The sequence below is a fragment of the Colossoma macropomum genome, unplaced genomic scaffold (genome assembly GCF_904425465.1).
Source record: "Colossoma macropomum unplaced genomic scaffold, Colossoma_macropomum, whole genome shotgun sequence".
Classification (NCBI taxonomy): domain Eukaryota; kingdom Metazoa; phylum Chordata; class Actinopteri; order Characiformes; family Serrasalmidae; genus Colossoma; species Colossoma macropomum.
Window position 1 is genome coordinate 107,261 of NW_023496052.1, and position 21,096 is coordinate 128,356.

Sequence of the window (21,096 nt, forward strand, 5' to 3'; positions counted from 1 at the left end):
CATGAAAATGGGCATACTCTAAAGTGTGTGGATGATAGTGCTTTTTAGCCTGTTAGGGTGACTGGACTGTGTTCATGAAGCTGCAGTTCATGACTTTGTGTCATGGTGTTACCAGTCATTTCTTCTTCTGAATGTTTTGAAAACAAAGGATATGGTGATTGATTTTAAGTGTTGTTGAGATAGCAGGTAAAATTATTGGGGTATGGCAGGCCCAACTGTTGTGTGTATAAATATATATATATATATATATATATATAAATAAATAAAAGAGGGTTCTGAGGAAAGCTAGTGCCATCTTGGCCTTTTTTTGTGGGGGTGAGGTTGTGATGTGACATATAGTGTTATTTGTGGTGTTTTACATTTTGTGTAGAATGCAAAGTTGTCTGAACTGCAAATCTATTTCCCCCTTTGAGGGACAATAAAGTTAAGTCACTTCCTGCTCTAAAATGAAGAGGTGCAGCTAAAATAATGCTCCACTAGACAAAAACACTTTGTGTTGCAGTAGTGACATGAAAATGTGGGACTGAATTTTTTGAGACAGTTTTTAATTAAACTCAATCAATCTAAATCTTTCATCTTTGTTTTAAAAGAAATTAAAAAATCTTTACGTAACATTGAAAAAAATTGTTTTCACAAATGTAAATATAGGTGTAAATTTTAGCTTATTACTATCTCTATTAATGCCTTGGGATTAAACAGACAAACAGTAAATAGGGGATGGCATAACATACCAAGGTGGTTGGTGAGCTGGTGGTCTTTGACCTTGTAGTCAGTGATTTCTTGGAGAACTTTCAATGAGACCAGAGATCAGTAGCAGCAATGTTGTCTGCATAAGATATTAAGCACTGAGAAACTAATGCATTGTTTTTCTTTCAAAAATATAATTGAAGTGAATGTAAACTATGTAAATGATGAAAAAAGTAAAAAATATGACTGAAAATCTCTCTCTCTCTCTCTCTCTCTCTCTCTCTCTCTCTGCAGGCTGAATAACTGCAGTATTACAGATGAAGGCTGTGCTGCTCTGGCTTCAGCTTTCAGAACAAATCCATCACACCTGAGAGAGCTGGATCTGAGTGGGAATAAAGTAGGAAACTCTGGAGTGAAGCAGATCTCTGAATTATTAAAGCATTCAAAGAGCACTCTGGAAAAACTACAGTAAGTGAAATCCTTCCTCCTTCCTCTACCCCATTCACCACTGGTCACTTTCTGACAACAGGACAACTTAACCAGATATTATTTAGTTATGATTCACAGTACAGCAGAGTCACTGATATTGTAGTGGACTTGTGTGGCGCTGCTATTAAAGTCACCCATGTCACCCAAGAATGCCAATAATTATGGACATATATAGCTAATCTTATTTTACTTTCTTGAGGGAAATACATTCTAATCAGCATCATTGTTTTATTATGTATATGGTTAATTTTCATCTGTCATAAGAAGATTGATGTTTAAAAATATGAACAATATGTCAACATATATGAACACATGCAAGCAAAACAGAAAAGTACAAGACAACATGAAAATATTACAGAGCAAAACAAATCACCAAAGTAACCACATGCAAAGGACATAAAACAGACACATCATATATACCATAGGCTTGATCTTGTGCACCTCCTGCATGGCTCTGTGAAGCACCACTCTACAAAGCACTGACTGAAATTTTCAGATGATTCTATGAAGTTGTAATTTCTTATTACATGATTATATGATCAGTCTCAGTTTTACTCCCTTTTCAAAACACAACAAACTTCCATTAAACTACTTGAGTACAGTTAACATGTGTTTTCTCTCCAGTCTTTCATTCTGCAGTATAACAGAGGAAGGATATGCTGGTCTGGCTTCTGCTCTGAAATCAAACCCCTCATCACACCTGATAGAGCTGGATCTCAGAGGGAACGATCCTGGAGATACAGGAGTGAAGCTGCTCACTGTTTTACAAAAGGGTCCAAAATATAAACTGAAGACACTGAGGTGAATTATTTTAACATCATAACCTGTGTCCTAATGATTGGTGCTATTGTTTTTGTTACTACTAAAGGCCAAAATAATGGCAACGTTTTTTTGATCATGATCGTATTGTTTGTTATTATATGTTTTAATTATCAACAGTAATTTGTACTAATTTGAATGTTATAATGTCAAAATAACTTTTAAAGTCTATCTGTTGATGCTGCTCTGTATAGCCCTGATTTACTAAAGGACTGCTACTAAAAGCTGATCTATTAAATAGCATGTGTTGGAGTCTTAGAAAAAGTAAAGTAATAAATGTTGCTTATTATTCTGCTTTTCTGCAGGCTTTTTAAAAGTTCTGCTGCAGAGGAAGCCTGTGGTTCTCTGTCTAACATTCTAGGAGTAAACCCCTTACTGAAGAGAGAGCTGGATCTGAGTGGGAAAATACAAGGAGATTCAGAAATGAAGAAGATCTGTGATCTATTACAGGATTCACACTGCAGAACTCAGATACTGAAGTCAGACTTTTTTGATTTTTGATTCATTTTGTTAACAACCAATCTATAAAATTAGTTCAATATACTAGTGTTGTTTTATGTGAGATGTATGTATTAATGTCAAGTAATAACAGATTATGATTATGCCATATGAAAATGTACAATTTGATTGCTGTAACTATTTTTATGAAACAGTTTTAGACAGTTTTATCATTGATCTAGGAAGGTCAATCCAAATTGGGTGCAGGTTTATTTAATACAAAGGAAAATACTAATACATGAAATTAATTTTCTTTTCTGCAAGCAAAGTTATGTCAATAATTAAAGATTATAGGTTCTTTCTGTCTGCAGGCTGAATAAGTGCAGTATTACAGAGGAAGGCTGTGCTGCTCTATCATCAGCTGTTTGTTCAAATGCTTCACACCTGATAGAGCTGGATCTGAGAGGGAATGAACTAGGAAACTGTGGAGTGAAGAAGATCTGCGACATGTTGAAGAATGCTACATCTCAGCTAAGGAAACTAAAGTGAGATTATTCAACATTACAATCTACTTAGAATTTTCTGAAATTTCATCTTGATTTTAATGATTGCATTTCTGATTAATTGTTTTATGTTGTTTGCAGTGTTAAAACGCAGTAGCTGTTGCTTACCTAGTGGATGCGACATTCATGAAAAAGTAAACTGTCATGTTTAGGGTCTTACCGAAAAACATGTTAGGTCACTTTTCTCTTTTAACACATTTGATCCCTGTGATGTGATGGGAAAGGACTACCTGTATTAATGGAGATAACACTAATTGTATTTTAAAAACCTTGGGTTCTGTTTTCATAAGTAGTTCAACAGGGTGTGACATTCATACTGTGATGAACAGTGTTATTTTAAAACCTGCTTTAGTCTAAAATTGCACTTGCTAACTCTTTGCACAGATACTGAAAGTCAAAATGGTATTTTCTGATTTTAAATGCAGCGCAAAATTGCATTCCTTTACTAACAACTTGGCTTTGTGGATTTACATTTTTATAGTGAGTGTGACTGCAGCTGGCCCTACATATCCTGTTCAAAATATATTCATTCTAGGCCCACCCATTTTTACAGTTGCAGTGCTCTGTGCCCAGTTAGTGCCTGCAGTGTTGGTCACACAATTTACAAAATTATACCCATCACACCCACACACAAGCTGTAATTTTGCACCTTGTTTATAAGCTTGTACTATGTTGATGAAAATAGAGCCCATATTATTAATGAATAAGAATTTGCATATTTCACCAGGCGCCAATACAACATATGCAATTTCTTGTGATTTATTAATTCTGAAGAATAAACATTGTCTTTTGTGTAGTATTTCATACTGCAGTGTAACAGAGGAAGGATACACTGCTCTGGCTTCAGCTCTGAAATCAAACCCCCCATCACACCTGGTAGAGCTGGATCTCAGAGGGAACGATCCTGGAGATACAGGAGTACAGCTGCTCACAGATTTATTCATGGATTCATCGAAAACACTACGGTGAGAAATTAAAAAAATTGTTATATCTATCTATACTAAATTGTCACCTGGGTAATTAAAAAAATATAATTGCTTTGAGCTGTTGAATTATTTACAATATAATATACAATTATTTGATGCTGTTAAACTGTAAGGTTAAGCTCATTATGCGTTCAGTAAACATGTTGGTAAGGTGTGCAGTGTAATTAAACAGAGCTATACCAAAACTTTGGCATAAATAATAATAGAGAAGTGTAACATGCTATAACAGATACAGCCTGTGATAACATACTGATTACACAAACTTTCTCATTCCTGTTTCTTATTATATAGTAATATACAGTTTTTAAGGTGGAGGTGATATTCTTCTCTCTACAGACTGCTGAACAGTGATGACGCAGAGGAAGCCTGGAAATGTCTTAATGACATTCTGCGTAAAAACCCCTTACTGCAGAGAGAGTTAGATCTGAGCACGAAAGAACCAAAAGACATCAAAGTGCAGCAGCTGTGTGCTCTACTGGAGGATCCACACTACAGACTGGAGAAACTTACGTAAGACGTTGGATCCATTAACTATGTTTGGACTGATTTTCTACCTGCACACTGGCCTTAGACTGAGTTACATAACCATAGTTGTTTCCCAGTGGAAATCTTACTGACACTGCAATCATGGTTCAATTAGGATTTTTAATTTTACTAATCCAATTACAATAAGTGACCCTAAAGAGTGTTGTGATCAATCTAATTCTATTGTTAATCTTTACAGCTGTTATGTGTAACAGTCTCAGGCTTATGTAACTTCACCTCTTAAGCAGTGTTTTGATACGTATTCATCATTATATCATGTGGAAGTGTAAGACATAATATTGACCATATGGTGATAATCTCAGTCCTCAGTAAAAGATAGACTGCAGTAACAGCAGTGGATGAGTGAGGGGGTTCTAAAAGCAGGACGGACTAAAAAGTTCAGCAAGTAGTCAGTAACTCTAAAAGAGGCCGAAGGAAGTAACAGGAAGACAGGAGCGGTGGAGGCAAGAGTACATGGGTACAGGCGTGGGTACAGCTACACAGGTACTTCCTGTTGCGATGAGTGAATACAACACTACTGCTAAAAAACAAAAAAAACTAAATTTACACAAATTTTGACACTGACCCAGGCATGCAAATGAGGCCAACGCCTACATACAGAAATTAAAACAAAACTAAGAGAAGGTTTTAAATCAGTAAAACAGAGTATATACATGTATTTTGTGATACACATTTAATATCTCAATTTCTCTTTTTCATAAATACTATGCTGATGTTCAATATAATATCATCCTTAATTAAACAATTAAACAAAAAGTAAAACAGCAAGGTTTGCATAGATAAAAACATTTACAGAAAGTAAAAAATAGGACTATATCATCGGAATAACTTGAAGCCCATGGGTGTAATTCTGTCGTTAAGTCAGTCTACTAACCCTGTGGGCTTCTAGGTTACATTTGCTTACTGTGAGACCATTTATTATGTCTGATTTTGCAACCTGAATAAACCTCTCACAACAAAGTGTTCTATAATGTAACAACAGCAACAACATCTCTAAATAGGTTTAATTGTATATACTAATAATAAGCGTATAATAAATTTCTTATACATTATATAGAACATTTACTGTGGCTACAGTTCTGTTATGTTTTTACATTACCGTCATTAAATAGGCAGCTGACATTTGTATCAAAATGTGCAGTCAAAATGTAAGTTTTTGTTGCGAGATTCTGAAATACACTGGCTAGAAGGTCTATAGAGCAATATTCTCAAATCCAGTACTATCTTTAGCTACATCAAGTTCTGCTCCACTAATTGTGTGCTCCAAAGGCATAAAGTTTAAAATGTGCTGTGAAATAAAAAATAGGTGGTCAACAAACATGAGACGTTTGGTCATGAAGAAAGAGCAGTGTTAATAAATGAAGCTCTACTCCAGCTACAAAAATGAGTTTGTGAAGCACAGGTTGCATGTGAGAGATCACTAATAAACACTAAGAACTGTCCATATTCCACACACTTAAAAATTCACATCTTTTTATCATGCCATTATTTGCTGGTCTATTTTGTTTTCAGGTTGCCAGTATCTGACATTGTTTATTTTCTCTAATCCTATTCAATTTGATAAAAGGTATTTTATGTAGTTAATTACACTTTCAGCTGAATGATTCAGAAAAGGTGGCTGTTGCAAAACTGGCTGTTGCAAGCTGCTCAAAATTTTGTTAGTCAAGTGGTATTTGTAGTCAGCTGTACATCTCCAGCCATTTTCTGTTCGAACCTCCTCTGTTTTGTTCAGCCCTCCCTCAAATGCATATGCAAGACGGAGAGAAGCACATTTTGCGTTTTTATATGCAACAATGCAATAACTGTGTGTTCACGCTTGTGTGTCTTGTCTTGTGTCTTGTCTTTCTTACATTACATGCAGGTAGATTGCGTTTATATTGTGTGTCAAACTGGTGCAGAAGGCTTAGGACATTGGCCCATCATTTTTATAGTTCACAGAAAGTTGTCACATAGTATCACATGTCCTAAATCACTTTGGTTAGTCTGCATGATTTCACTTAAGAACTGAATGTGGTTTGAGCAGGTTGACAGAAATGTATTATGGATGATTTTGGCTGACATATGCTTTAAGTACCTGTTATTTTACCTTGTTACCTACTTGGCATCCCATTTAAAAGCAACAATGATTTAGCAAGTAGTAGCCTAGTAGTACGAGGGCTGAGCCACCAACTGTAAAGTCATGGGTCGGAGGTGGCTCCAATGGAGGTGGCTTCTTATAAGAACCCTTCAGCATTCATACTGTTTAAATATGAATAACAACTTACAACAAAAGAATTCTTCTAACTCCTTCTCTCTCTCTCCCTCTGCAGGCTGTATAAATCAGGCAGTGTTAAAGGTGAAGGCTGTGCTGATCTGATTTCTGCTCTGACTGTAAACCCCTCACACCTGAGAGAGCTGGATCTGAACAAGAATAAACTAGAGGAGTCAGGAGTGAAAGAGCTCTGCAATCTATTGAAGAATCCTCACTGTAAACTGGAGAAACTGAAGTGAGTAAAAACTCAGCATTTTATTCAGCACGTTAGCTTTTCACTAAGGGTGTAGATCTGTGGACTCAATGATTTGATGCAATTACAGTTCTATAGGAAACAATTCAGTGCATCACAAGATATCAGATTTCACAATGATTCAGTACCTTTCTGATCATTTTTGATTCTTTTGTTATGAATCAGTAATGAAATTATTTTTAGGATATACTGGATAAACAGATGTGTCTTGAGAAGATATTTACACAGTATTAGAGTATAGACAGTACTGCTCTGTCTGTCAGTTAACTGAATCATGGAAAATTAGGTAAGGGATAGAGATCTAGTGGATGATTACATGTAAAAACAGCCTCAGAATTTTATTTAGGCCATTATTATAGTTGATTATTAGATTCCAGAACTGAAGCAGTTGAATTGCCACCTTTATGTATATGCATCATGAAGCACTGATTTACACCCCTAATTTTCAATTTAATGTTAAGTACTCCCTTCATTATATTAGGTATCCTGGATATATATAATGTGCAGTATTATACACACTACACAGTTTTGATTACATTTCTAGTTGAACTGAGGTAGCATGTAACATATTTAGAAACAAAACTGAGCTTTCATGCGTCAAAGCAAGTGAGACGTTTTCACTAAACCTATTTTTAAATGTTTGTAATGAACTGTTTCTCTTCATATGTAGGTTAAAGAACTGTGGTATAAAAGAGGAAGGCTGTGCTGCTCTGGCTGAAGCTCTAAAATCAAACCCTTCACACCTGAAAGAGCTGGATCTGCATGACAACAAAATAGGAAATTCAGTGAATGACCTTGAAGTATTGAAGGATTCAGGATGTAAGATACTGTAAGTATACACAGATAGACAGAAAAAGATCAGAGGTGAATAACTTTGGGTTTAACTCAGGATCTGATCAACTCAATCATATTAATTTAGTTTTCTAACCTGCTCTGGGTTTATGTTGCAGTTTAAATCAGCTGAAAATGTCAAGTGACTTTTGCCAATAATTTGCAAAATAATCAACTGAATGTAACCTAATTGGTCTACTAATTTTAACTCTTTCTTGTACTAACCTAAACAGCAAAAGATTATTTTGCCTAAAACATAGTTGTCTTCCAGTCCATGAGTTTTTTGAAAGGCAGTTAAGTAAATTACCTTTTGTATAAGCATTACATGATATGGAGCTCTGGCTTGTCAGGAAAAGTAAAACAATCAAACATATGAAAAATGTCATCTTATGTAAAGGCTCAAACAACTTGAAATGGAGATGCAGTGAAAAAATGATGGGTATGATAATGGTATGTATGATTTAACCACATGGTTAAACAATGAGAACGACTCTATTAGAAATTGCTGATTTGCATTATATATATATTTATTTTTAATATGTAGGATATTGCTTGCTGAAAAGGTCATATTATGTATGTGAACATTACTGTAAAGCTGTTAATATATCTCAGAATTTTGAAAGTATACACTTCATAGAAGGTATGGATTATTTATTACCATACAGTTCTAAACCTGTGTCAGTGCCACACACAAAAACAGTGAGATGTTTGGTAAATAATATTTGGAATAATTTTTTGTTCATTTTTTCCTTTCAGAATTGAACACTCATCAGTGAACATTTTTTTAAAGGAGTATTTTCTTGGTTCGGGCGTACTGATAAAAAGTCAGAAACAACAGGTGAAACAGAGACTGAAAAGACAGATAAGGAAACAGGTGGAGAAGGTAAAGGTGGCAAGCACATGACAGAGAGTGAAGAGAATGGTGCAAACCAGCCACCAGCGCAGAGTGAAGAGAATGGCGGAAACCATCCACCAGCGCAGAGTGAAGAGAATGGCGGAAACCATCCACCAGCGCAGACTGAAAAGAATGACGCAAACGCTCCACCAGCGCAGACTGAAGAGAATGGCGCAAACCATCCACCAGCGGAGAGTGAAGAGAATGGCGCAAAACCTCCACCAGCGGAGAGTGAAGAGAATGACGCAAACCCTCCACCAGCGCAGAGTGAAGAGAATGGCGCAAACCCTCCACCGGCGCAGACTGAAAAGAATGGCGCAAACCCTCCACCAGCGGAGAGTGAAGAGAATGGCGCAAACCATCCACCAGCGCAGAGTGAAGAGAATGGCGCAAATCCTCCACCAGCGCAGACTGAAAAGAATGGCGCAAACCATCCACCAGAGAGTGAAGAGAAAGGGGCAAACCCTCCACCAGCGGAGAGTGAAGAGAAAGACGCAAACCATCCAACAGCGGAGAGTGAAGGGAATGACACAAACCCTCCACCAGCGGAGAGTGAAGAGAATGACGCAAACCCTCCACCAGCGGAGAGTGAAGAGAATGGCGCAAACCATCCACCAGCGCAGAGTGAAGAGAATGGCGCAAACCATCCACCAGCGCAGACTGAAAAGAATGGCGCAAACCATCCACCAGCGCAGAGTGAAAAGAATGGCGCAAACGCTCCACCAGCGCAGACTGAAGAGAATGGCGCAAACCATCCACCAGCGGAGAGTGAAGAGAATGGCGCAAACCCTCCACCAGCGGAGAGTGAAGAGAATGACGCAAACCCTCCACCAGCGCAGAGTGAAGAGAATGGCGCAAACCCTCCACCAGCGCAGACTGAAAAGAATGGCGCAAACCCTCCACCAGCGGAGAGTGAAGAGAATGGCGCAAACCATCCACCAGCGCAGAGTGAAGAGAATGGCGCAAACCCTCCACCCGCGGAGAGTGAAGAGAATGGCGCAAACCCTCCACCAGAGAGTGAAGAGAATGGCGCAAACCCTCCACCAGCGGAGAGTGAAGAGAATGACGCAAACCATCCACCAGCGGAGAGTGAAGAGAATGACGCAAACCCTCCACCAGCGGAGAGTGAAGAGAATGACGCAAACCCTCCACCAGCGGAGAGTGAAGAGAATGGCGCAAACCATCCACCAGCGCAGAGTGAAGAGAATGGCGCAAATCCTCCACCAGCGCAGACTGAAAAGAATGGCGCAAACCATCCACCAGAGAGTGAAGAGAAAGGGGCAAACCCTCCACCAGCGGAGAGTGAAGAGAATGGCGCAAACCCTCCACCAGCGCAGAGTGAAGAGAATGACACAAACCCTCCACCAGCGGAGAGTGAAGAGAATGATGCAAACCCTCCACCAGCGGAGAGTGAAGAGAATGACGCAAACCATCCACCAGCGCAGAGTGAAGAGAAAGGGGCAAACCATCCACCAGCGCAGACTGAAAAGAATGGCGCAAACCCTCCACCAGCGGAGAGTGAAGAGAATGACGAAAACCATCCACCAGAGAGTGAAGAGAAAGGCGCAAACCCTCCACCAGCGGAGAGTGAAGAGAATGACGCAAACCCTCCACCAGCGCAGAGTGAAGAGAATGAAGCAAACCCTCCACCAGCGCAGACTGAAAAGAATGGCGCAAACCCTCCACCAGCGGAGAGTGAAGAGAATGACGCAAACCCTCCACCAGCGGAGAGTGAAGAGAATGGCGCAAACCATCCACCAGCGCAGACTGAAGAGAATGGCGCAAACCATCCACCAGCGGAGAGTGAAGAGAATGGCGCAAACCATCCACCAGCGCAGAGTGAAGAGAATGGCGCAAACCCTCCACCAGCGCAGACTGAAAAGAATGGCGCAAACCCTCCACCAGCGGAGAGTGAAGAGAAAGGGGCAAACCATCCACGAGCGCAGAGTGAAGAGAATGGCGCAAATCCTCCACCAGCGCAGACTGAAAAGAATGACGCAAACCATCCACCAGAGAGTGAAGAGAATGACGCAAACCCTCCACCAGCGGAGAGTGAAGAGAATGGCGCAAACCATCCACCAGCGCAGAGTGAAGAGAAAGGGGCAAACCATCCACCAGCGCAGACTGAAAAGAATGACGCAAACCCTCCACCAGCGAAGAGTGAAGAGAATGGCGCAAATCCTCCACCAGCGGAGACTGAAGAGAATGGAGCAAACCATTCACAAGCGCAGAGTGAAGAGAAAGGGACAAACCATCCACAAGCGCAGAGTGAAGAGAATGGCGCAAATCCTCCACCAGCGCAGAGTGAAGAGAATGGCGCAAATCCTCCACCAGCGCAGAGTGAAGAGAATGGAGCAAACCATTCACAAGCGCAGAGTGAAGAGAATGACGCAAAACATCCACCAGAGAGTGGAGAATGGCGCAAACCCTCCACCAGCGCAGAGTGAAGAGAATAGCGCAAACCATCCACCAGCGCAGACTGAAAAGAATGACGCAAACCCTCCACCAGCGGAGAGTGAAGAGAATGGCGCAAACCCTCCACCAGCGCAGAGTGAAGAGAATGACGCAAACCCTCCACCAGCGCAGAGTGAAGAGAAAGGGGCAAACCCTCCACCAGCAGAGAGTGAAGAAAATGGCGCAAACCCTCCACCAGCAGAGAGTGAAGAAAATGGCGCAAACCCTCCACCAGCGGAGAGTGAAGAGAATGACGCAAACCATCCACCAGCGGAGAGTGAAGAGAATGACGCAAACCATCCACCAGCGCAGACTGAAGAGAATGGCGCAAACCAGCCACCAGCGGAGAGCGAAGAGAATGGTGCAAACCATCCACCAGCGGAGAGTGAAGAGAATGACGCAAACCATCCACCAGCGCAGACTGAAGAGAATGGCGCAAACCATCCACCAGCGGAGAGTGAAGAGAATGACGCAAACCATCCACCAGCGCAGAGCGAAAAGAATGACGCAAACCCTCCACCAGCGGAGAGCGAAGAGAATGGCGCAAACTATCCACCAGCGCAGAGTGAAGAGAAAGGCGCAAACCCTCCACCAGCGGAGAGTGAAGAGAAAGGGGCAAACCAGACACTGGTGCAAAGTGGAGTGATCAACTGTCTGGGTGAAGTGCCTCAAGGAGCTAGAACTAAACTTAGCCCAGCAGTGCAGCCGTCAAATAAAAAGGATGACCATGATAGCAGGGTGCAGGTGTCTACCAAATGCCCAGAAATAGATGACACACAAGATCTACTCACATCTACTCTAAAAAATTATGGAAATAAAAGAAATTATTGTGTCCAATAAAGGAACAACGCTGCATTGTCAGAAATAATTCACTAATCATCATCATCATCACTTTCTTGTTTTCTTGTACACTGCACCCCAGCCCCCCAGGTACGGCATTCTGGTATATTCACAAAACATACAATTCTGGTACAGCATAATTACCTGTGTTGCACTGAGTTTTCTTTTGTAGTTTGTTTTTACGGTTGTTCATTTGAATATATGAATTGCCCACATCGGCTTTTATCCTCTATAAATGATGCACAATGTTTCCTTCCTTTACTGATGGATGAAGCACTTTTTTCAGAGTCAGTGTGCAGGCTCATTCAGAGCTCAGTTAAAATCAGTAAGCGCTTATTATTGATTTGTTTAATCAGAGTAACAGTACAGCGCTACTGCTGTGTGACTTGATGTGTGAAGGGCTGTGTCTCTAGTCCTGACAGTAGTACTTGATCTTTTCTGAGGAGCATATAAAAACCTTATTAAGTTGACCACTATAAGACCTTAGTATATGTATAGACCTTAGGAGGAAAGCAGAAGGACAGAAGGTATCACTGTTAGTTCTCTGATTGTATTCCAGCCAAATTTGACTAATTTAATATAATTTATTTCATCTGATTTGCATAAGACTGTTTTATTTTGTCCAGATTTGGACAGTTGCAGTTGAGATCAGAGTAATCACAAAAGCTCTAGAGAAGACCTTTGATAACTGCGTTTAAAATTGCTATATAATTACCTTTGGAAACACATTTGAGCAAAATGATTAACTTACAAAATTACAACTTAGAAATGTATATTTCCAATATTATAAATCAGGTATTACATTAAAAAGATTTTTTTCAGTACAAACAGCTATGTCATGCTTAGGCAGCTGACATTTTATTTCTTGCTGTGTTAAGTCGTTTGTTTGTTTACATGCATGTTAGATGCAGAAATGGCAACTTTATTGGAGAAGCAAAATGTTTAATTTTAATGCTGTATGCAAACTTAATGTACAGTAATTTGGACCATTGGTCCATTTATCACAAATTGTTACACAGTGTAAAGGCAGTTTTTAAATAGTGTAAAAAAAGAGTATTTTTAATACATTTTTAGTACATAAGTGTACCTCACTATTTATTTTTCATTCTGTAGTAATACAGACTCATCTGCTTAGGCTTAAATAAAATATCTGTTTTAACTACTCTTTGTCTGGAAGCACTTTTTCCTCCAATCTTGCTAAAAGTCCTGCTGAATAAAGACGAATAAGTTGGTATGTAATATGTGAGCTTTAACATTTTTTTCCATTATTTGACTATAAAACGTTTCTCTTTAACTTCAGCCTGTCAGTGTACATATCAATGAATAATTTTGCCATCTGAAATGAGTCTGGCGTGGATCTGTTCCAGATATGGCCCACATCTTGTGGTCAGCTTCTAGCCCAGATTAAGCCCAGTTGTGTTGACTTTTGGCTGGCTTGTGGCCCTAATCTGGTACATATGTGGCCCACATAGCAACCAGGAGCGGTCCGCCCAAGTGCTGTCAATCCATGCGGCAAGTGGGCTCAGTACAGTTTCTCATTAGGCTGAATGAATAACTGACTCTAAATGTAGGTATTGTGATATTGAGAGTCTGTTCTACAGTTTCTCATTAGACTGAATGGGATTTTTTTTTTCGTAAAGCTTGTCCGACCTCACAACATGAGCCATGAAACAATGCGTAGCTGAAAAATGAATATGCCTCAATAAATGTCAAAGAGCAGAGCTATGATCTCTTTTGGCCCCAAGATTCAGATTTTTGACTGTACAAAATTTTGACCAGATTAAGAACCAAAAAAGCTCATGTTACTCTAATTTGAGGTAGTCTGTAGTAGAGAGCTCAGATTTAGCACTGTGACATCACATGATTAGAAAATCACTGGAGAGGCTTGTCCTTAGTCACTTCAGGACTCATGTGGGCGTGGCATTGGATCACTTACAGTTTGCCTATTGGCCACATGTTGGGGTTGAGGATGTCATGATCTACCTGTTGCACAGATCTTACTCACATCTTAAGTCGGCAGGGAGCACTATGAGAGATGTTCTTTGACTTCACTTCTTCCTTCAACACCATCCAGCCCCTCCTGCTGAGGGACAAACTGAATTTGGTACAGGTGGACACTGCCCTGGTATCCTGGATCACCGACTGTCCCTAGTATGTGCAGCTACTATTGTAAGTTTTGCTTATGTACCTATTGTTTGTCATTTCCTCCAGCCTCAACAATAAGTGATCCCCTGGTGAACACCTCTACTGTATAACTTCTCCATTGTTGACTGTACAGGGCAGTTAGTAGCTCTTCACCATGTCTGACCTCTTAAAATTAAAACGAAATCAGGATTTCACAACCTAGAAGAGCAGACAGAGATGCAAAAAGAAGACAGGCAAATTCTCTGATTTCTTTCAGAGAACAGGTGAGCCTAAAGTGCCAAACAGTGAATATGTTGTAGCGACAGTTAGCTCGGTTAGCTAGCGACTAGCCACATTTGCTGTCATTTGAAACAAGCTCAAGCTGATAAAGAAGCACAGGATTTGATTCAGTGCAGCAAGTAAGATTTTTTTTAAACAGTTAATGTAATGTGTTTCTGCCATTACAACCCAGTGAACTTCGCCTCAGCCCAGCAGCCAACCTGTACAACACACTCTGTTAGTTCAGGAGCAGCCAGCATTACAACATGCAGTTACTGAGGTAGTTATTGTTTTTCATTAGGACATCAGGCAAGGTGAGCTCACCAAAGTAGATTTTAGTATTTAGTAGAAGTAGTATTATTTATTTATTATTGAAATATATTTTTGGATGTTTTTCTCTTTTGAATTTCCCTCTAATTACAATGATTGTTTTGAACAGAGACCAAGTCTAAATTCTTAGTGAACTACAGCAAGATTGACAATCAAAGCACACTTACCTTGTTGACTTTTAGCTGTTTAACTATTAAATGCATACCAACCAACTTAGTAAAGAAATGCAGCATAATAAATAGGATTTTTTTTTTCCCTTTCGGTGGATTACTGTTATCATAATACTGTAACACTAACTGTACCAGTAACTGTGGCTTTAACTGTAGCAGTAACTAGAACTTCAATGCTCCGTATATATGAGTGTAAGATCCATACTGCACTTTTGCACCTTAGCAGAGATACAGTTGTATGTACACACACACACACACACACACACACACACACACACACACACACACACAGTTACCCTCATATTGTAAATTATGGTATAGCATTTCATGCTAGTAGTTTTCTAATCCTGTTTTACTGTTTTTACCTTACCTACGTGTATTCTGTGTTGGTCTTGTTTTGTGTGCTTCTAGACACTAACTTCCCTTTGGGGATTAATAAAGTGCTATCTGTTTTATTTGTTGAGGGAAAGGAACAGTGCTCCAATTTGCTAACACAGAACCCACTATATTCTGCTACATTTATCTGTTTAGTTTCCCTTTTTAGAGAATCTTCTTTGCCTAGATTGAAAAAAGAAAAGGACCCTAAATAAGAAATTGTTATGGGGACACTGAAAGCAGCTCAAACAAAGGCTGAGATAGAAATATGAAGTAAAAGATAATCAGAAAACAAAAGACACTTCCTCTCTGATTCTGAGAGGAAGATTAGCTTTATGTTTTGCCTCTGGGTACTCCGGTTTCCTCCCACAGTCCAAAGACATGTGGTCAGGCCATTTGGACATGCTAAATTGCCCCTAGGTGTGAGTTTGTGAGTGAATGTGTATGTCTGTCTGTCTGCCCTACGATGGACTGGCGACCTGTCCAGGGTGTATCCTGCCTTCCACCCGATGACAGCTGGGATAGGCTCCAGCTCCCCCGTGACCCAGAAGGAGAAGCAGCTTATAAAGTGTGTGTGTGTGTGTGTGTGTGTGTGTGTTTCTTGTTTAAGCCTTCCTTTTGTCTTTTAAGTAGTTTTGCGGCCATTTATTCTTTTTTTCCAGCCCTCTTTTCTTTTTGTTTAAATACCCACCTGGGCTAAGTACCGTACTAGTCACCCCTCTACAAAGGTGTGACAAAGTGCTGCTGTTTGCCACGGTCTTAAGTAGAGGAGTCCACAGGTGTGCCAGGTTGGGCCTAATCAGCCCGAGGGCTTCTGGGAATTGGAGTTCCCTGAACTTGTGACGCATCGCCACCATCGCCCTCTGCTGGCAGCACAAGCTGGACCCTTACAGAAATGTCAAGTTTATTATAAACAACATCCAGGTGTCTTTCATGTGCTTGAATTATATCTGTGGTAAGAAAACTTTTTACCCACCACTTCCACAAAACATGACCTGGTCACTGGGTAGAAATGATTGTATGATTTCTCTATTTTTGGAAGAACTTTGAAAATTGTTCAGAACCTGATCCTGAATGATGCTGATGTCCTGTCCCACCACCCATGAGCTGCTGAGGAGTGCTGCCACTGTGCCCACCTTAAAGAGAAAGTGGAGAACAACACCGCTGCAGCTGCCATCACTGCCACCAGTCTTGATGTGGTGAGCCCTGAGGAGTTCCTTCAGGCCCGGGAGGAAGATGCCTAACTCTCCTGGGTGTGTGGTTGGCTCCAGGCGGGGCAAAAACCAGACTGGACAGATGTGATGCCATACAGTCCCACCACTAAGCTCCGTGTGCCAGCTTGGACAGCCTTCAGACGAGCTGCTGTGGTGTATGTGGGAGGAACCAGTGCCCAGGAAGTGTGTGTGACTGTTGGCAGTGCTGCCCAGTTTAAGATGGTGCTGAGTGCGGTACATGGCACAGCTGGTGTGGGGCACTTGTGTATTTATTTATTTGTTTGTTTTTTGTTTGTATGTTGTGTTTTTAGGGAAACCACAACTGAACAAATGCAGTCAAGTTGCCATTCGTTGCATGGTTGGTATATCGCGAAGAAAAAAAAGAGGATCTTTTCAGAATTTGGTGAAAAAACCTAAATCGCAATGACTTCACAATGTTTTATGTTACGCTTTATTTGTTGTGTTTACCTTTTCTTAAAATGCATGACAAATACAAAGATATTGAAACTGAAATCTTGGGCCTGAAATTTTCTCTATTAAGATGCCGAAGAGGAGGTCTTACAGGGGAAGTGATGAAGATCACAGTCAACAAAGGTGCCGGTGCCTCTGTGCCTCTGATACATGCCCTCAGTCTGAGACACCCAAGACAACTGAGGCATACCTGTAAAGTTTTTCCTTCAGAGTTGCTCCGTGACCTGGATGGACTGAAAGCCTAAAAACTAGCAATGTTCAGAAAGCTGCTGAGTTTATTTTGTACTATGCAGGTGGATTTATTTTTTCTGCAAAATTTGCTGTACATACAACTGAACTGAGATGTGATTAATAAAAATTTTAAGGAAACAATTTGCATGGACATTTTTAAAATGCAACACAAAAAATGTAAAGTTATAACAAATTAATTTATTAGGTAGGTCCTACTTGATTTTTATAAAATTCACTAAAATCAAATTAGTGGAAATTAATTTATTTGTGTTAGAATTAAATAAAATTGATATTAGGCAGGTTTAAATTATTTTAGCTTTCTAATGTTAAAGATTTTCATATTGATAGTACATTTTATGTATGTAATAGTAAGTATTAATAGTATGTGATCTAGTGAAGTTAGTCTAGTTAATTCTAGTTGATACAACTTTAAAAGAATGCAAGCAAATTGTTACCTTTATTTTTAAGGAGATATTATTATATTCATTTTAGAGTATATATGTATCTTTATGTAATTTCCTTTTTCTTTTTATCCTGTTTATTATTGATGCTCATTGTGTTCTATATAAAACCTATTTTTTCTCTGTGCTGCCTCAGACAAACAGGAGTCCTGGATCTATTCCACATGTGCTCTCAAGCACGATCTCGCCACAGACTTTCTGTGTTGTGAGGTTGACCACCAAAGCCATGGCCATCTGGGTTTTCCTCTTCAGGACGAAGAAGTATCCAGCGTCCACCCTAATGGCCAACGTAGCACTGGCTGACCTGCTCTTCATGTGTGTGGATGATAGTGTGGCTCATCACTGTACCGCTCTACCTGTATCAACAGACTGTTAAAGCACAACCACCTGCCATGACATCACTTGCTGCAACCAAATACACTTTTTTGTTAAATACTCCGATCAGGCATAACATTATGACCACCTCCTTGTTTCTACGCTCATTGTCCATTTTATCAGCTCCACTTACTATATAGGTGCACTTTGTAGTTTTACAATTACAGACTGTAGTCCATCTGTTTCTCTGCATACTTTGTTAGCCCCCTTTTACCCTGTTCTTCAGTGGTCAGGACCCCCATGGACCCTCACAGAGCAGGTACTATTTGGGTGGTGGATCATTCTCAGCACTGCAGTGACCCTGACGTGGTGGTGGTGTGTTAGTGTGTGTTGTGCTGGTCTGAGTGGATCAGACACAGCAGTGCTGCTGGAGTTTTAAACACCTCAGTGTCACTGCTCAGTGTCCCGTGGGCAGTGTCCTGTGACCACTGATGAAGGACTAGAGGATGACCAACACAAACTGTGCAGCAGCAGATGAGCTATCCTCTCTGACTTTACATCTACAAGGTGGACTGACAAGGTAGGAGTGTCTGATAGAGTGGACAGTGAGTGGACACAGTGTTTACACTTACTAAAAGACTGGAGTTTTTAATGTTTGCATGTGTAGCACTGATATATATCAGTGATGCTTCTATGGTTGCTTAGACACAAGTGCGACACAAGGGTTGGATGTTAGTGTCTATTATTGTATTGTAGCCAAAATGCCTCAGGGCAGCGGGCAAAAGGAGTTTTCCTATAGCTGCATTTAGATTATGTAATATTCACATTTAAGTTAACCAGTAAACGCTGTGAAACCTATTACTCATGGCTCTGTGGTCATCTGTACACATAGATTGTAAATAACAGGACATTAAGCCAAAAATCACATGTAAAAAATGATACGTTATTTGGAATGCTTGTATTCGTCCACCCCCTATAGGGGAGAACTATTTACTCTACTCAACAGCAGTAAACAAAACACACAATGTTCAATTCACAAGAGCTGCAAGTTTAATTTTTCAGTTGTCTTAATGTTTGAGCAGAGCAATTAAACCTAATAGAGCTTGTGAACTGGTGCTTTGGCACATTCAGCATTCAAGTCCAAAGAAATGAATGTGTTGTTGTTCTTGGCAGAACAAAATGCTTAATTCAAAGAAAATAACTGCCTTTGCAATATTGGTTAGAAATATTGTAATTAGAAATTCCTCCCAGATCATACAGCCCTGGTCAGTATTTCATCAGTCGCATAAACGAACCAACAGGAGTTGCTTGCCAAGCTGAAGTTGGCTTCTTATTCACAGCTGTGGACATGGCAACATTCTGAAGAGTGTAAAGGAGGAGGAATAAATAAAACTCAACTAGGGTACATGATTTGCCTGCAGTCTGAACACAGCCTTTGACTGTTATCTAAATAAAAAAAGATTCACAATTCACTTTGGTGCACATTCAGCTGATGTAATGATGCATATTATTCAGTAGAAATTGCGAATGCATTGTGAGAGATTCTGGAATCACTCTGGAATTCTGGAATTCCATTTTATGATTCAAACACCAAGAGAAAATTGGCAGACATACTCAATAGTGCCCTAAAACACAGAGAGATCCATTTCAGTCACAGCCTTCATGTATATATGTGGAAGTAATTTTTTTACCACTTCATCTTCTTCTTGTTTGGATGTTTTTTCAGCTTACTTTATTCATCTAGTCACAGCAAAGATGGACATATTTGAAAAGTGTGAGTTTTGTATGCAGCATTATGTATCCAGTTCCTTAGTCTTTCATTTTTAAGAGAAAGAGAAAAGGAAAAAGAAAAGAGAGAAGTGAAAGGTAGTCTGGATTAGAGCTGAATTATTTTATTCGGATGTTTCTCTTTAACCCCTGTGAAAGTGACACATTCAATGTTATATTAAAGCCAGGCTGAAGGGAAAGACGTTGTTTAGAAAGTGAAGCAGTTTTTATTAAAGTCTCAGTTTGACAGACAGGTTTATTCATTTTCCTGTAAACTCTCAGCTCTGGAGTGCTGGACTTTGGTCAGTTTGTTTAGGTGAGGTGAGAAAGTGTGTGGCTACTTTAAACACACCTTGAATGGTTGTATAAAGATATAGATGATAAATGATGTATTTCATGATTTTTTTGGTGATCATGGTATTTAGTCAGACATAACACATGAATCCTCAAACTGCTCCACTCAAAAAAGTGAAATAGTAAAATTATGATATGGCCTTTTTAGATCATAATACATGTTGACAATATTGATCTATTTGGACTGGAAAGGTTTTGGTAACTTTTTATATAAATGTATATATTATGTAATCAGTATATTATGTCAGTTCTGTTTGAAGCTTTTTTGTCTTTCAATATATTTTTCCCAATATAAAGTGTTATTTTCCCACTGACTTTTGTACTTGGACAGTTTATGTACTTATTGGTAAGTATAGAGCACAATGAAAGATCATTTGCAGTATAATAATGAGGAAACAAGGAGATAACAACATTAACCTCTGTTGAAATTGTAGTATATTGGGTCAAGAGTTCAGTGTTAAAGATCTGTAAATCATTTACAGAGAGGAGTTTTCTGACACTGACAGTCTCTATTGTCATATTACAATCAGATTTGATTTATTCTAATATGTATTGTTAATGATAAAGTATTTATAAACAACCTGACATGAGGAGTGCATGTGGGAGGAAAACAAACAGTGCAATACGAGAAAAAATGTTAAAATCTAGGATCAATATTTTCAGGTCTATATCAATATTTTCAAAGTGTTTCTTTTGTGTTTTTTGCAGTCACGCTTCTTATTATGGTATAATTATATTTATTGGTACTGATTCATGGCTAGCAACCAAATTTGTCTAGTTGTCTGCAGCTAACTAGTTAGTAAATTTGACAAGCATGGCTGAATATAACAGCACTTTAGAGCTATTTTTTTTTTACTTTATTTAAAAAATCTGAGACTGCTGGTGTTATTTTGGTCACTGTTTGGTGATGCCCATTGGACACCACACATACTACTGAATTACTGAAAAAGGGA

The 21,096-nt window shown here is 39.4% G+C and overlaps 1 protein-coding gene across 2 annotated transcripts in view; it reads left to right on the forward strand.

Moving 5' to 3' along the window:
* LOC118804664 overlaps window positions 1-8,907 on the forward strand; it is a 96,973-nt gene extending 88,066 nt beyond the window's left edge. For both annotated transcript variants that reach the window (XM_036565236.1, XM_036565235.1), the window contains 9 exons: window positions 982-1,155; window positions 1,801-1,977; window positions 2,301-2,474; window positions 2,805-2,978; window positions 3,794-3,961; window positions 4,319-4,492; window positions 6,838-7,014; window positions 7,703-7,861; window positions 8,620-8,907. In XM_036565236.1, the coding sequence (XP_036421129.1) occupies window positions 982-1,155; window positions 1,801-1,977; window positions 2,301-2,474; window positions 2,805-2,978; window positions 3,794-3,961; window positions 4,319-4,492; window positions 6,838-7,014; window positions 7,703-7,861; window positions 8,620-8,767 (1,525 nt within the window). In that variant the 3' untranslated portion in view covers window positions 8,768-8,907. The remainder of the gene's footprint in view (window positions 1-981; window positions 1,156-1,800; window positions 1,978-2,300; window positions 2,475-2,804; window positions 2,979-3,793; window positions 3,962-4,318; window positions 4,493-6,837; window positions 7,015-7,702; window positions 7,862-8,619) is intronic.
* Window positions 8,908-21,096: the final 12,189 nt, after the last annotated feature.